General features: G+C 38.5%; 2 protein-coding genes across 2 annotated transcripts; one reads left to right on the forward strand and one right to left on the reverse strand.

Annotated features, from left to right (window-relative positions):
* Nucleotides 1-593: 593 nt before the first annotated feature.
* LOC141588569 (monothiol glutaredoxin-S15, mitochondrial-like) lies at nucleotides 594-4727 on the forward strand. The gene is made up of 7 exons (XM_074410003.1): nucleotides 594-635; nucleotides 957-1052; nucleotides 2362-2496; nucleotides 2636-2735; nucleotides 4149-4215; nucleotides 4390-4468; nucleotides 4548-4727. Exons 1-7 carry the CDS (start codon nucleotides 594-596, stop codon nucleotides 4602-4604), a joined length of 576 nt encoding a protein of 191 aa, XP_074266104.1. The 3' UTR covers nucleotides 4605-4727.
* An 89-nt stretch (nucleotides 4728-4816) lies between these two features.
* Nucleotides 4817-5929, reverse strand: LOC141658937 (jasmonate-induced protein homolog). Its single transcript, XM_074465660.1, has 3 exons — nucleotides 5789-5929; nucleotides 5257-5573; nucleotides 4817-5174 (listed from the first exon to the last, which is right to left on the reverse strand). Exons 2-3 carry the CDS (start codon nucleotides 5569-5571, stop codon nucleotides 4980-4982), a joined length of 510 nt encoding a protein of 169 aa, XP_074321761.1. The 5' UTR covers nucleotides 5572-5573; nucleotides 5789-5929; the 3' UTR covers nucleotides 4817-4979.
* Between the last annotated feature and the right edge of the window lie 11294 nt (nucleotides 5930-17223).

A 17223-nucleotide genomic window follows, 5' to 3' on the forward strand; every position in this document is an offset into this window, starting at 1 on the left:
TAAGTTAATCGGACGATAGTCACCCACACCTTCCGGATTATCATTTTTTGGCACCAAAGTAATGAAAGTCCTATTAAGTTCCGTCAGCACCATACCCGAGTTAAGGACAGACAAGGCCGCCTTAGTGACATCTTTCTTAACAATGTACCAACATTTTTGATAGAAAATTGCAGGGATTCCATCCGGACCAGGTGACTTTAACGCACCCATTTGGAAAACAGCACTTCTAACTTCCTTAGATGTGAATGGTCGATTCAGCATATCACCATCATCACTAGAGACAGATTTATTGAAGCTATTTAGGAAATCATTTCTTACTCCAGTGCTAGTCTCATTATCAATCTGAGACACAGGATTATAAATGGCACAGAAGGAATCATGAAACATATTACCCACTGTCGCCGGATCATAAATCCATTGGCCATCACGAGCTTTAACCCCTAATATAAAATTCCTTCCCGCTCTGTCTTTAACCCAATTAAAGAAGTATTTAGTACACGTATTACCCGCCACCATCCACTTCAATTTAGCCCGTTGTATCCAAAAGACCGCTGCAGCTCTCAATTAGAATTCTAGGGTTCTTCTAATGCCCAATGAATTTCCCAGAAACAAAGCAGTTTTTAGATATTTGTGTGGTTAATTATTATTTTATTGTTGATGAACCTTAAGGAACCAGCTCTCAATTAGAGAGGAAAAGCTCTCTCTAGAAACAAGAGAGAGAAAGTTGTAAATAGTAGTATAGCACTATAATGAGGTTAAAGACTAAAGAAGAATGACTTGAAAGAAAAGTAAAAAAACAAAAGTAACTGGTCAAACAAGTAACAAGTCATTTGCTTTGTTTATAGAAGATAGGGTATAAAGGTGAGACTATTTTAAGATTAATAAAAGGTGGGATTATTTTAGAAAGAGAGGGGAAATGTGGGATTATTCTTGTCAATTTCTTCTAATTTTTATAGGTTTTGCGCGACTTGTGTATCCATCATGGCAAGATCTCTATCAGTATGATTTTACGAAACATTTTTAATTCATCTGCTCCTCGTTTCACCTCTCAGGTATGTCGATTTCTTTCTTTCTTTTTTATTAGCTCATTCGATTTTGATTTTTTCCCCTGGCATTCCGAGTTTTATGATGGTCTCAAATTAAATTGAGAATGATGTTTGTGTATCGAAAAGGGTTTTATAGTTACAAAGTTTTGTTGTACTAATAATTTGATGCGTCGCAATGTTACCAGATATCGAAATGTTGTGTCTTTAGGTTTTATACATGACCTGCCATTGGAGGATTGCATACTTGATGTGTGTTGCAGTTCTATGAATCCAGCTAATATTGTCTCAACTCATTAGATTAGTGATAGATACTCTTCACCTTTTATGTGCTTCAAAATTTACAACAGATGAGAGGGAGCACAATGTCAAAATGTTCAAATAAGGAACACGCTTATCATTACTGAGTACTAATTAGACTATCGGTGTGATGCATGGTTACCGAATTCGCTCGGTTCCCTACGAGTCGCGAATTGTTAAAAGCGAATTCAATCATGTTGCTTACTTGATTTTCCAATAGATCTGGGAAAATAATTATTTTCTAATGATCTGGGAAAATAATTTGATTTATTTGAAACCTTGAAGGATAGCGAAAGGGAAGGGAAGGGATGAGGTGAGGTGAGAGTTTAGAGGTTGAGAGGTTGGTTGGGAAGGGGGTGTGCTGGTGTCGAGAAACTGTTTGGTTGTGGGGTTGAAAAGGGGAGTAAGGTGTACTGGGGTTGTGCAATGGAGGATCATATGTGCATATATACATGTTTGGCATTGAATATGCTACGAAATGTTGCTGATTTTTAGTGATATTTTGTACTTTCATTGGATTGATAAACAAGAATGTTTATCTGACTGGTTATATATAACATAAGTAACGGACATGAAATAAAGATATGATAATCTGGCGTTTTTGGTTTCATAAAATGTAAAATATGCCTAGTTTAGTGTCAATATATGGTTATACTTGGGGTGGAGAAGTGTCATGGTACAACAACGCTTTAATTGTGTCGGTGTTTAGTGTTTTCTTAACTGGCCAGTGGCCACATGACGTTAAATTATACGCCTAAAATTGAATACCTAAAAGCTATTTATAAGACCGTTAATTTTGTGATACACTCACGTTTGACCCTTGAGTTTCTTCGTCATTACACTTGGGTAGTATTTACACCTGACTTTTGCTATTGGCATGAGAAGTATTAGACTATTAGCCATTCTCGTGTCTCTTTTTATTTTTGTAGAGGGCTAGTTTCTTTCTATTAGTTAAGGTGTTTGTCTTCATCTCTAATTTTCAAGTTATAAGCTTAATCCAAGTGTCGGTCTGTCACAGGTATCTGGGGCATTTTACCAGAATGGAGTGAAGTACTCAACTACTGTGTCCAATGACCCTGATACATATGAAGATTTCAGGCCGACCAGTAAGCATGAGAGTTCAGACCTTTCTGCCAAAGATGTTGTTGATAAGGTTGCTTTTGTTTAACAACTTTATCACTTTTGACCTCATGATTCTCACGTGTATTTTATTTGCTTACCATCAATTTTTTTTCTTTTCATTATGGTGATACCTTGCATGCCTTCTTACATATCATGAATTGCACTTCCAGGATGTCAAGGAAAATCCTGTTATGATTTATATGAAGGGGAACCCTGACGTGCCTAGGTGCGGTTTTAGCGCTCTTGCTGTAAGGGTACTGAAGGAGTACAGTAAGTTTTCTGCCATTTCATGGGACTTCTGTTCCTAGTGTTTCATTTACTTTCCTCTTACGGACATCTTGATCTTTATATGCTTAAATCGTAAAAGGTTATTCGAGAACAAATCTATCACCCGTTCACTCGGCTGTATTTGTTGCGATTGTTTTGGAAGGAGCATGGCCAAATAGGAGGTGGGGGAGGAAGTTAAATCGTTGGTTTACATTGCTGTCTTGTAGCACTTGGCTCAAAATGGTCTGCCATGAATAGTATAAACCGTTTCTAGTGAAAGAGCCATCAGCATTCTTTGTGAACAAGGATTAAAGTTTGGAGGTGCCGCATTGGAAAGTGGCAAGAAATTAAAGGTCTTTGAGTGATGCATTCTGCAAAATCGCAATTTCCCTGTGTTACTTAGACACTCCGACATGGTGTCGTGTCGGAGTCGGGTTGGAGTGTCGGACGCGTAATTCCTGAAATTTTAGGATATGTGGACACGACACGTAATTCCTAGAACTTCTTATATAATCGTTATCCACCGCATGTCCACCGTGCAGAAGCTACACTAGTATTAACGTGTCAGCGCCGTGTTGCAAGATGGCATGTCTAGGACGTGTCAAGTGTTGTGTCCACTCGCGACATGTCTGGAGACTGCCGTATCGACGTAACACAGCAATTTCCAATATGCATTTTGCTGCATGCCCACAAGTTAAATTAACTATCAACATTTATTGTTGCATTCATTTCAAAAATGCAGACGAGAATGTGGAGAAAATAGAAAACTTGGACAGTAGGTGACTAAAAATTCTCCCTTTGACACGTGTGCGTGTGTGTGTTACTCCCGCCTTCCCTAAATTTAGAGTATGATGCCATGTGCAACTTTCTCGTGTGCTACTAGGCTTCTTCAGTGCACTGCTGTGATTTTATGCTTCAGATTTGATATACTTTAATTTGTACAAGTACCAATTTAGCATGCTTCATTGGGTTAATATCGGTGAATATATACTGCATAAATTTGCATTTTGAGTTGTTACCATAGGGGAACCTATATCTGTGGCGAATAATTTTATGCTAACAGCCGTCCATGTTGGGGAGTACTTTTTGAATGTTTTCTTAGAAAAACGGTTTGGGGGATTGTCCGTAAGAGTAAGTATGGGTGCCTGCTTTTCTCGTAATTTGGCATTCATCTCTTTGTTGGATTTTGTAGCCTTGTATGGTTGATCCTTTTTTTTTGTCGGCAAAGCCAAAAAATATACACTCGTAGAGTCGTAGTTGGCTTCATTCTGCTCATTACAGTAATACTTTTCTCGAGCATTATAGCCTTTGCTGTTTCTTTACTTCTAGAATTTCTATTATATTTATTTATTTATTTGACATTTTGGAAATGAAATTCTATTGTTTCCATCCTTCACACTAAATTGCTATTTGTAGATGTTCCTTTTAGTTCAAGAAGTATACTGGAGGACATGGAGCTGAAGGAAGCTGTTAAATCCTACAGGTAATACACCAAGCACAGGCAGAAACTTTTTATTTCTACTTTTATTTTTAATTATTTTTTCTAAAGTGCGTAATTTCTGTTTGTTTGAGTTAACTTAGTTACGGAGTTGGGGCTCATATGCTTTTATTATCTATCAAATGTATATTGTAGTTGATCTTGTTCCTTTCTATGTAGCCACTGGCCCACATTTCCACAAATATTTATCAAGGGAGAATTCGTTGGAGGTTCAGACATTATTCTTAATATGCACCAGGTAGCCTTATCTTAACACATTTTGTTTTAGAATAGTCAATATAGATGAGATTATCTGCTTACATATCCACCTTGTTCAGACTCGCGAGTTAAAGGAAAAGCTCAAAGACGTTCCTGCCTCGGAGAAATCTGAATAAGCATGTTAGTGGTGCTCTGTCGAGTCCAATGTTATACTATCGTCAATTTTGACAATAGCAGAGAGCGTGTTTCTTTTCCAGTTCGTCGTTCAACTTGTGTTGCAAATATTAGTCACGTTGGAGTATACCCATCACCTGATGGTTCACCTAGATTAATCATAAGGCAAATGTTTGTCATTTGTTTTAGAACAGGGGTATAATTTGCTTGCGAATTGTTTGGAGAACACACAAAGGATCTACGATTTTATTTGTAATAAGGGATACAAGCATGCATCATACACGTGCATGGTAAGCACGAGACTTTATGGTAATAGTAGTAAGTGATCCTCAATTATTATATATTATCAATGCATCTTAAAACGAGAGTATGCCCATTTAGGAGATAATCCTAAAATGGGAGTTAAGAGTAGCAGCAGGGTTGTTGGCCATGCGATTGATGGTGGCGTTTGTCTTGATCTTTCCATCCTCTTCTATCACTTCGACAGTAGGGTTAGCTATATCTAGATTCCGTTGGATGGAGTACCAAGTTTGAGACTCAATGTAGTCCCTTGGGCCGCACTCAATGTAAACCTGCAGGGAAAAGTAATCAAAAGCTTTAATATCCATGATGCATTCATGTTGTATCATACAAATTGCAAGCTGAATTACGTACCCTGTTTGGAGAGTTTGGAGGGTTATGGTTGGCAGGTGCATCCCAGGCCAAGACAATTGCATACGGTTCTTCAGTCCGGCTGGGCATAGTATACACCACGGCTCCCTTGGTGCCTTGATCACCCTTTCGATGGACAAATTGTGTTGCGCCATTGTAGGGAATAGGATCAGGCAAGAAGGTAAAAGAGCCAGACCAGCTGTGGGAGGTGATAAGGTTCATGTTAGTCCAGGTGTGGTTAAATATGGTGCCGTAAGTTGCATCCTGTGGCTGATTCACTGTCTGCTCCCCAACCCTTTGCACTTGCACTGAAGCCATGCCTGAAATTTACGCAGCTTTGGTCATGTTTATGGTCAATCAATGTAAATTGAATGCGGATTCAAATTCATTGGATCTAAACTAGGATCCATTTTCGCAACGTTTACAATAATTTGGACATGACAACAACGCATCTGAAATAAACCGAGTGGAAGTCACTTCATTCAAACTCTACCTCAATTATATAGCATGAATAAACTAAATAAAACCATCTTACCTAGACCCCCTAGAGTGTAAAATATATTTACTGATGAAAATAAATGCTGGCTCCTTGACTTGTGTCTGTAGCTATGCACCAAGGGTTGCCTAATCGTTTGCGTTTTTATAGGGACGATGAGTATTTTCAGGCAGTGGTTCGTCTTTACAGAATTACAGGCTAATTACGAATCTTTCTTTTTTTCTTTTTCTTTTTTATTTTTTTTTTTTTATCACGAATCCATTATTTTATTTTTGGTTGGATGAAGAATATTTGTTTCGATATTGTTCTAAATGCACTTTTTTTTTTTTTTTAAATGAGCGCAATATGTCACGTTAAGAACCTCCAGCCTCACAGATAGTCAGAGTTGGAGTAAGATGCTTCTTACCACTTTAGCTAACTCTTGTTCTATATTGTTCTCTAACATCTAGGTAGCAGAGACACTCCTAATCGGCATACTCGTGCCGGACACGACCCTCGTCGGAAATGCGTTAAAACGTGTCGGACACCTTTAAAGCCGTGTCTAACTTTCTTCTTTTCTTTGGTTACGTGTCCGACATGTGTCCATGGTATTTGGATTTTGGACACATTTCAAAAGGAATCAAATTGAATTTAAGGTGAATGGTGTAGGTTGTTTTATGGTGGAATTTGGTGGGGAAATAAGTTGAATTTGGGGCAAATGATGTTCTTTACACCAATAATGAGAAGTCGAAAGAGATTGATTATAAGTTGGATTTTGGTTTTGGAAATAAGAATGGAGTTATAATCAATGTCAAATTTTCCCTTCAATTATTTAAATTTAATATACAAAATGCTTTTTCAAAAATAAAATAGTACATATATTATAAAGTATATATTTTATTAAATTTAACTAACATGTTTCGTGTCCTAAATTACATGGGATGTCGTGTTACGTGTCCGTGAGTCAGTGTCTGTTTCAGTACTACCCAGTTCTCTGTATAGTTTTCAGAATGACGCACATTTAAGGAAAAGAAGAACAATATACGTGAAGATGGTTTTTTTTTTTTTTTATTAATGTGAGTTGGCAGAACAAAGATTATAGGTAGGGATGTTAATGGGGCGGGGTAGATGCATAGGAAGGGTATCCCGCTCCCGTATTCGCGAACTATAATGCGTACTCACAACCGGCTCACGACTCGTGCGAGTGGAACTTTTCAAACCCGCACCTGTCCCGCGGGTACATATTGACCCGCCAAATTACCTTTTCCTCATAAAAAAATTTTTATAAATATAGTTCTTGAATCTAAAACGTACTAGTCTCACACAATTTATACAAATGCATCTCCACAAAGGGGTCTAAAATAGTTTAACATTCAATTAATTAGTATATAAGTTTTCAAACAATGAATAAAAAAATCATTCTCCAAGGTAAATGGTTTTCAATCAATCCTAGTTTGGTTAGTATAATTACTATATTTACTATATAATAGCGTATGAATAAGTGAGGCAGATGAAGTAAAAATAGATCTTCAATGAGGCGGAATAAACAAACTTTGTTACTTATTAGAAAATAAAGATCGAAATATTGCGACAAGTAAAAATCAATACCTTATGAAATAGGCTTAATAAATTGTATAAATACAATTGTTTTTGTGGCTCCGTAAGCATGTTTTGCCTAGTTTGCTTAAATGAGTTTCTATTTTTTAAGCTTAATTTTTAAAAGTAGTTTTCAAGAAACAGAAACATCAAATTGAAGCTTCTATTTTTATGGGCAAAAAAAATGTTATTTGAGCTTTTGAGAATCTACTATTAGCTTTTGAACTTTATGACATGTTTGGCCAAAAAGTGTTTTTAAGTCTAAAAACACTTAGAAAAAGAAGGCCAAACACACACGAAGATACCCCTTATTGCTTGTCCACGTAGAAATGACAAGAATTGGATCCCCTTTTTAAGTAAGAATACCACCACTGAATTTGATGTATGCGAAAGGCTTTTAGAGTAGAAAAGTAGTTAAGATAATGATTAACCTATTAATGAATCACTAGTTTTAAATTCGTGCAAAAAATATACGGGCCGTATTATTGGTAATAGTAGGCGCAATTTGTTGAGGTTCATTATCTCATCTTCTTATGAGCCGTAAATTTCAATTCTAGACTATATATGATGGTCTTAGTGTTACATCATCTCTTCTTTGTATCGCTTTCTTGATGTTAACCACATTAATTTATCCAGTGTATTCTTTTTTTTTTTTTTTTTTTGACAACAATAAACTATCATATTAAAATTGAAAACACAATACAGGAATTGTTAGCCTGTTGCAAGGCTTACAGACCACAAACTACGAAGGGCAAACAAAGTACGGATCCTGAAAACAGAGTTCCGTACAGTAATTGGTACTGGCAGTAAGTTTGCCAGAACGGAGGATAGTTTTCGACATGTAACTCGGAAGCTAACGTTGCTGTAATCCATGCGCTGAGCATAACGCATAGCCAGAAGGAGGGCTCTTGCAGACGCATCAGTTGAGTTTTCGGCACGTATTTCATGTGAAAATAAGCGGCCCAAAGCGGAATCCCAAAAGGAGCAAGTGAAGATTGTTGAAGCACTATGACGTTGTGTAGAGACGGTTATCCAACAGCTACCAGATTGATAGGAAGAGGTACCTGTGATAGCAGTAGGAGAGAAGCATAGAGCAGGAGTCGTGAATAATGATCTACCCATTTGCAACTGAGTACAAGAACTTACCAGTTCGTCGGTGAGTCGATAAACAAAGCCAGGATGAACAGGATGGTTTTGAAACACAACAAGATTATGCGAGGTCCATATCGCTCGGATTAAAGAGCAAAAGTAAATCAAGCTGTAGTCCTTGTTCTGCCGCAAAGAATGATGAGAAAGGTAAGATAATAAATCCGCAGCCCAAGTGCCAAAGGGTGTAAGGGGGTTCGCCATGGAGTTGATACCAAGCCAGCAAGACTTCCATAAATGTTGTGTTATCAAACAAGATCTAAATAAGTGATCCATCGATTCAACCGAATTATGACAGAAGTGACATTCCTGTGCCACATTCAAACCTCGTGAAAGTAAATTTGCATTAGTTGGCAAAATATTGTGAGCCATACGCCAGAGAAGCAAAGACAACTTTCGTGATAGCGTTTTCTTCCAGACAATATGCCAAGGAAATCGCGGAGCACTAGATCGAACAGAGGAACCAGACGAAGTTTGTGACCAGAGGAAACAATACCCGGACTTGGCTGAATAAGAGCCATCTTTCGTAAATTTCCAATAAATAAAATCATCAATCTCAGGTACGGGAGGTTCCATAGCAATGATTACCTTTGCCGTTTGTGTCGAAAAGTAGCGGAAGAGCATTGTTGAATTCCAATCCCCAGATGGCAAAATAAAGGATGATAAAGGTGGTAGTGGCTCTTGACATTGTGGATTAGGAGTAGGTAGCTCGCCATGAACCCATCTACTGGACCAAATGTTAATCAACTTACCACTTCCAATTTTCCAACAGATAGCCTCTTTAAATAAATGCACAGAACGGCAAATCCCTGACCAAGCGTAAGAAGCATTTAAAACCAAAGACTTGGACTTCGGAATAGGCAAATCCTTTTGATATTTAGCCGTCCAAAATTTTGCAAGTAAAGAAGTTGGTTGAGAAGTTATGTGCCAGAATTTTTTAAGGAGTAAGGCTTGGCCCAGCACGAAAGTATTTTTAATACCAAGACCGCCATATGACTTGGGAGTCTGTAAAATATCACGACGAAGCCAGTGAATCGAATTCTTGTTCCAGTCACTTCTCCACCAGAAAGCAGTGATCAGAGCGTCAATCTTTCTACAAACCCCATGCGGTATAGGAACGCAGGAGAGGATATGGTTGAAAGAAGCCAACAAGATAGAAGATATAATAACAAGTTTGCTTGCTTGACTCAAATGAAGCGCAGACCACGAAGCAATGCGAGTAGTCAACTTGTCAATTAAAGGGAGAAACGGTTCCAATTTCTTGCGAGGAATATCAATTGGAACTCCCAAGTAGTCACCAAAATGAGAGACCGTAGGCATCTTTAGAATTGACTTCATGTGTGTCTGAAAATCAGCTGGTGAATTCAGACTGAATTTGATGTAGGATTTATCCAAGTTAATCATTTGGCCCGATACAACTTCGAATTCCTTCAGCAAATCTCTTTTGACTTCAAAAGAGTTAGGCGTGGCTTTACAGCAAAGTAAAGCATCATCCGCAAAGAACAAGTGTGACAAAGTGGGTGCATATCGCGAAATTTTGATTCCCGTAAATTTTTTTGTCCTTTCGGCCATGGACAACTAACGAGATAAGACCTCCATGCAGAGAATAAACAAATACGGCGAAATAGGGTCACCTTGACGTAGACCAGAAGTAGGCCGTAAAATAGTTGAAGGAGTCCCATTTATAAGAACACTGTAAGAGACTGTGGAGATGCATTCCCAAATAATGTCGCGCCAGTGAGTAGGAAACCCCACATGGCGCAGGACCGCCATAAGGAAGTGCCAGGATACTCGGTCAAAAGCCTTGCTCATGTCTAGCTTCAGTACTGCATAACAATTAGTACCCTTCTTGGTTTTGTTAATATAATGCAGAACTTCATGAGCAACAAGGCATCCATCCGACATTAGACGACCCGGAATAAAAGCTTGCTGTGAATCCAAAATAATCGAAGGGATAACAAGCTTGAGTCTGTTTGCAAGGCACTTAGAAGCTATGCGGTAAATAACATTGCATAAGCTAATAGGACGATACTGAGAGACCAGCTCAGGATGATCGGTCTTTGGGATGAGGACAATGTGCGTGTTATTCCATTCCTTGAGCATAACCCCAGAATTCAGGAAATGAAGTACAGCCGCAGACACAAGAGAACCAATTTGAGGCCAAAAGAACTGGTAGAACCGGGGTGTGATCCCATCTGGACCAGGAGATTTCGAACCATTCATAGTGCGCAGTGCTCGAAGAACATCAATATCAGTGAATGGTGCAGATAAAATGGAGCTGTCTGCCGAGGAAAGCGACGGCAAGTCCAAAGGCAGAAGAAAGGATTCCAAAGAGGTAGAGGTTGATGCAGCCGACGAAATTGTAGGTGCACACAAAATATTCTTAAAGTAAGATAGAATTTCATGCTCAACTTGTTCCGGTTCATGTAGCCATATCCCAGCAGGTGTGCGAATTGAAATCAGCCGTTGTTTAACAGAACGCTGTCGGACTCGATTAAAAAGAAATCGAGTTGGCAACCCATCTAATACCTCATTGCGAAGCTTAACCCGCTGGGCCCAATATCCATGTTGTTTAGAAATGAGCTGAAGACGATTAGAACGTAGCAATTGGAAATCATCAGCAGAATCAAAATCCGAAATATCCGTGGCCGATAGTTCAAGGTCCTTCTCAATGCACGACCAATTTATGCCATATGTAAGACGATGTTGAAGAACCCATAGTAGGATAGCAAATCTCACGGTAGCTAGTTTACGGGAAAGAACAAAAGGTAAAGAGCCGTGGATTTGGGTTTGAAAGGCTAAAGTGACAAGGGAGACAACTTATGGAAGGTGTAAACACCAGTTATCAATACGGTAAGGGCGTTTGTAAGTTTTTTTTGCATGGAACGATCGTAAAATGATCGGGGAATGATCAGAAATGAGAATAGGTAAGTTTAGAAGAGAGGTTTGAGGAAAAACGTCAAACCATTCCTGCGTTGCATAAGCCCGATCAAGCCTTTCCATGATACAACTATCACCTAACTGTCCATTCATCCAAGTGAAGCGAGGCCCAAAGAAAGGAATGTCCACCAAACAGTTTAGAAGTTTCCATGTCGTAAAATCAACCTGACCGCGTATAGAGCTGGAGCCACCAAATTTGTCAGAGTGTAATTCAACCTGATTAAAATCCCCAATTACAAGAAAAGGGGTACAACCCAAAATAACATTAGATATCCGATCCCATAAATTCGAACGATACGGAAACATAGATTCCCCATATATGAACATAATGTACATATCATTATACACACCCTCAGGATGCACCAGTGTATTCTAGTACTTATGATTCCGCGATTAAGTCTTCCTACATTAAACACGTTAAACTAAATTAAACAATGTGAATCACATACAATTGATTGTTCTTTCCCCTTCTAAAAAGAAGTATAGAACTTAGATCAGGGGCGTCTAACACCCCGTGCAACCACGGGCAAAGGAACCGGGCCTCCGGTTCTGGACACTGAATTTATAAGCCTTATTGATTAAATTCAATACAAAAATCAAAGTATAGTACCGTTGTGCATTCATATTTGGGCCTCATTTTTTCTCGATGCACCAGGCCTCCATTTGTTTTAAGACGCCCCTGATTTAGATGTAAAACATTTTCATAGGAGTTCATAGTGCGGAAAATTTCTTGTGGTTTTTTTATACTCCCTCTTATTCGCTATAATGTTCGCTATAATGTTCCCTCTTTCCCGAAACGGATTATTCAAGTAATGTTACCGCGATTAAGTCTTCCTACATTAAACACGTTAAACTAAATTAAACAATGTGAATCACATACAATTGATTGTTCTTTCCCCTTCTAAAAAGAAGTATAGAATTTAGAATTTTAGATGTAAAACATTTTCATAGGAGTTCATAGTGCGGAAAATTTCTTGTGGTTTTTTTATACTCCCTCTTATTCGCTATAATGTTCCCTCTTTCTCGAAACGGATTATTCAAGTAATGTTCCCCTTTTTTTTTTTTGGTAACTTTTACTCTTATTTTATTCATCCATCTCTCCTATTACCAAACCCCACTTAACTCTTTTACTCCTATTTTATTACTTTTCTTAATGTTTTGGCCCCACAACTCCTTATTTAACTCCTATTAATTCATCTCTCTCCTAACACCAACCCCACCAATGTCCTTTATTCATTTTTAATAGTATTTCTTAAGTATCGTGCCAAAAGTAAAGGGGAACATTATAACGAATTGGAGGGAATATTTCTTAATAACTTAAATTTAATAATTTTATGTTTAGATGAGCGGCCAAATGTAAACCTATTAGTTGTTTACATGAGCGGCCAAATGTATTACGTTTATGTATGTCAAGTTATGGTACCATGTGCTTTATCATCCGTCTTCGTCACTCAAAAAAAAAAAGAAATTAAAAAAACAGAATATGACATTTTTTTATCATGTACGTAATATTGTAATATACCCCACACACAAAGAACAAAAATATAAACAAATGTAAAGTAAAGTACTCTTTTAAAAAATAATAATTAGAAAATAACTCTTTTTGAGATAAAGAGTATTAAAAATTAGAAAATCACTCTTTTTCTTCCTGATTATAAAATCATGAACAAATGTAAAGTAAAGTGTCTTAATTGACATTTTTATTTATTTTGCTCCATATAAAATGAAAAGCTCATTTTTAAAATATTTATATTTATTTGTTATACTTGCTTGAGAAAAGTAGAGGTATTAATTAAAAAAAACTAAATGAAATCATAACATTTAGATTCTCATAGCCCTTTTAACTAAGTTATGAGCACAAATATTAATGGGCCGTTTGGTTCAACAAAGGGAAAGAGAATGGAAACAAGAAAGAGAATAGAAGGGAAATGAATGAGATTACCCCAAATCTAATTACTTGTTTGGTTACAAAACAAAGAGAATGCCTTATGAATTGAACGACCACCTACTTACTCAATAACAACCTAACAACCACCACTAATACAGCTATGACCGACCACTACAACCACAAGTACCGTCGACCAGCACCAGGAGGAGACCCCGGCGCCGATAACCTACTGCCGACACCTTCTTCCCGTCCATCCATATTCGTTGTCCCTCTAACCACCACTAAAACCACCTATCTTTAAACCTTAAAAACTTGCCCCAATAGTTGAAATTCCTTCCCCCACCCACAAAACCACCGGATCTGGTGGTTTCGTGGCTAGGGGAGGGGATTTCGGCTATTAGGGCAAGTCTTTAAGGTTTAAAGATGAGTGGTTTTAGTGGTGGTTGGTGGATTTTCGAATGAGGAAAGGAAGACCGGTGGACCTTCGGTGGAGGCCGTCGATGGGAGGTGGTGTCGACGGCGTCAAGAGGTCGTCGGCGATCAGATTGCCGGAGGGTGGACGGCCGATGATGGTGGTGCTCGTGTTCGGGATGGACGGCCCCTGGGTAGCTGAAGATGGTGTTGGGTGGATTGGGGAAAGGGTATGGGATACCTTGGGGGGGTGAGGGGTAAGGATGTAGAGGGTCTTGAGGGTAAGAGAGGGGTAAAGGGTATCATTCTTTTGGTCAAACAAACATCAACAAAGGGTATCCCTCCTTTGGTTTCCCTTTCCCTTTCCTGAATACCCCTAACCAATTTTCCGAATATAGCTACAACAAAAATAATGAAAAAACGGAAATAGAGTAGTAATATCATCTAAAACATTAAGTCATGTCAACTGGAGCAGTAATTGGAGGCAATCCGAGGAGAGATCGACGTGAAGAAAACCCCGAGAAACAACCCATCTAAGAGCTTCGCACATGCCTCTTCTTGAAGTGCAGACTCCGCTTCCCCCCTCGAAATAAGGTTCCTCCATCATAGTTATAGACAATCCATCCCGCGGAAGCATCAAGATATTTCAGCCAACAAGCATCCACCTTAATTCGAATCATACCACATTGACCACTATTACCGACAAGGTAAAAAGGGTAGTTATTCCTCATTCTTCCCGTACTCCGACTAATCCAGGCAATACCCCAACCGCCCCACATCAGCCCCCATGCCAATCATACTAGCCTTGATGGCACTAGCGACATCCCCTAGTTGTTTATCAAAGAAGTCTGGTAAGTAGAAATCCATTCCCTTAAAGAGAACCAAATTCCTCCAAACCCAAATATTCCAAATGATAGACAAGAAGTAAATAAGTCTAAGTTCAGAATCATCCGGATTTTCAAGATAGTTAATCCAATTAATAATCCATACCTCCACACTTACTGTAACATTAGTCGAACTATTAATCCCAAGAGAAGAGCCTGCCCCAATCCTTGAGACCAAACAACAATCCCTAAACAAGTGGGAAGTAGATTCAAGAATCCTCAAATCCCTTCCACAATGATTGTAATACCCCGTATTTTATAATTATATATATAATATTGTATTCTACGAATTATGTATAAGATGGAAATAATAATAATAATAATAATAATAATAATAATAATAATAATAATAATAATAATAATAATAATAATAATAATAATAATAATAATAATAATAATAATAATAATCTGATTCTTTAGAGAGATGATTTTCTCTCTCTATAACTGATTTTCTCTGTTTTTTCTAGACGCCATTTTTGAAGCTCGAGCTCCATGGCCCGTGGAAGAGGTCGGCCACCAAAATCAAGCTCACCATCGCGTTCCTTAAGTTCTCCCGATCATCATGATGTTGCTTTGGTGTGCAATTCTGATCTTTCTTTGGCAACTTGCATGTCTCCGAATCATGCGAGTGTCAATGATCTCATTGTTACGCTTTTTCTTCGAATAGTAAAGGTAAATCATCTTCAAATACTGTTCGATTGGCTAAATCTGCGGCTATAGTCCAATCTAATCCTGTAATTCCTGATTCTTCGATTATAGTTCAACCTAATTCTGCTATTCCTACTAATTCTGTGATCATCCATGAGAATGCTCTGATTGTGTCTGATGTTCTTGTGAACGCAACTAACGTTTTTGATAGTATTGTTCCTAAATGTGCTACTGTAATTGTTGTTCCTAACTGTTCTTCTGAGACCCCTATCCCTACTGATGCTACTCCACATGTTACTAAGACACCCCTAGATCCTGGTGTTACACCTGAAACTGGTGTTTCTCCTGATTCTGGAGTTTCTCAGACTGGTAAAATGGGGGAAATGGGTGGAAAGAAGTGGTCTGAGGTTGTTAAACCTAAAAAACCCATGGGAATGAGTCTATTTCTTCATCAGGAATGTCAGAAATATGGTGATATTGATATAGTCTTAGAGGACATTCAATATGAACTCAAACTTTGGCATTCCATCCTTATTGGGCATGTGATTGGCATGAAACCTTCCTTGAAACAGCTGACTGATTTTGTGGATACGCATTGGGGAGGATTTGCAAAATCTATAGTTCAATACTTTAAGAAAGGGTGGTTCAGCTTCAGGTTTTCTTCTGAGACTGAAATGAATGATGTTTTGAAAGCTGGGCCATGGAAATTGAACTCCTGCTCTTTGATTCTCAAGCAATGGACACCTTCTTTTTCCACTATTATGGAGAAGGTATCTACCATTCCCATTTGGGTGCTATTCCCTGATCTTGATCCTTACCTTTGGTCTAGCACTGTTCTAAGCAAAATGGCTAGTAGAATTGGAAGACCTATGTTTGCTGATGTCCCTACTACTTGCAAAGGGAAGCTCTCCTTTGCTAGGGTCATGGTGGAAGCTGATATCTCATCATCACTGCCAGAAACCATGTATCTTAACACTCCCTATGGTCCTTCAGAATAAAGAATCATTTATGAGTGTCTTCCCCACTATTGTGTTGAATGTGGAAAAATGGGTCATTTGGAAAGATCATGCAAAAGGAATCAGCCAACAACTAAGGCAGCCCCTCCTAAAGTAATGGTTACTAAAAAAGTCTTCAAACCAATTACTGTCTCTACTCCTTGTCTGCTAGGTGATATTTCAGCAACATGAGGAGTCCAGGAGACTTCTAAAGATGTTCCAGAGGTCTCCTTAAAACTCTATGTGGCTGTAAGACACTCAGAATGCAACAAGAAGGATAAGATGGAAGCATCTCAAATAGCCTTGAAGAGAGATCTTCCTTCTGATTCAGGAATGCAACCTCAGGTAACCTTGGAGAATAGCTTTGGTCCTCTTCAAGAGGACAATGAGGAGCAGGTGAAATTACCTCTTAATACTAATGGAGAATCTGGAGTGAACCCTCTATTGCTAGGTGGTACTTCAGCAACTAATGGAGTGGCCTCTCCCTCTTTAAACAGCAAGGCTGTCCAACCAGCTTCAGATCTTGCTGTCTTAAATCCAGAGATTATGTCCACCCCTCAAGTTGTTGTAATGCATTCAGGATGCAATAGAGAGCCTGGGATGGAAGAGACTCAAATAGCCTTGATGAGAGTCTCCCCATCTGCTTTAGAGAATACTACTATAGGGGATACTTTGCCTCCTGATAGGGGTAAATGAAGATCTCCACTTGGAATGTTAGGGAGGGGGGGAGGGGTAATGACCCCCTAAAGCAGCAAGAGATCCTTGATTTTATGACTACTACTCATGTGGATGTTCTTGGTGTTCTTGAGACTAGAATTAAAGAAAACAAAGCTCCAACTATTATTGCTAGTAAGTTTCATGCTTATAGTGTCATCTGCAACTATACCCATCACTATAATGGCAGAATTTGGCTTATTTGGAAACATGGAACTGTTTCTATTACTCATGTGACCATTCATGCACAGTTCATACACTGTGTTGTTACTC

This window comes from Silene latifolia, chromosome 6 (genome assembly GCF_048544455.1).
Source record: "Silene latifolia isolate original U9 population chromosome 6, ASM4854445v1, whole genome shotgun sequence".
Taxonomy (NCBI): domain Eukaryota; kingdom Viridiplantae; phylum Streptophyta; class Magnoliopsida; order Caryophyllales; family Caryophyllaceae; genus Silene; species Silene latifolia.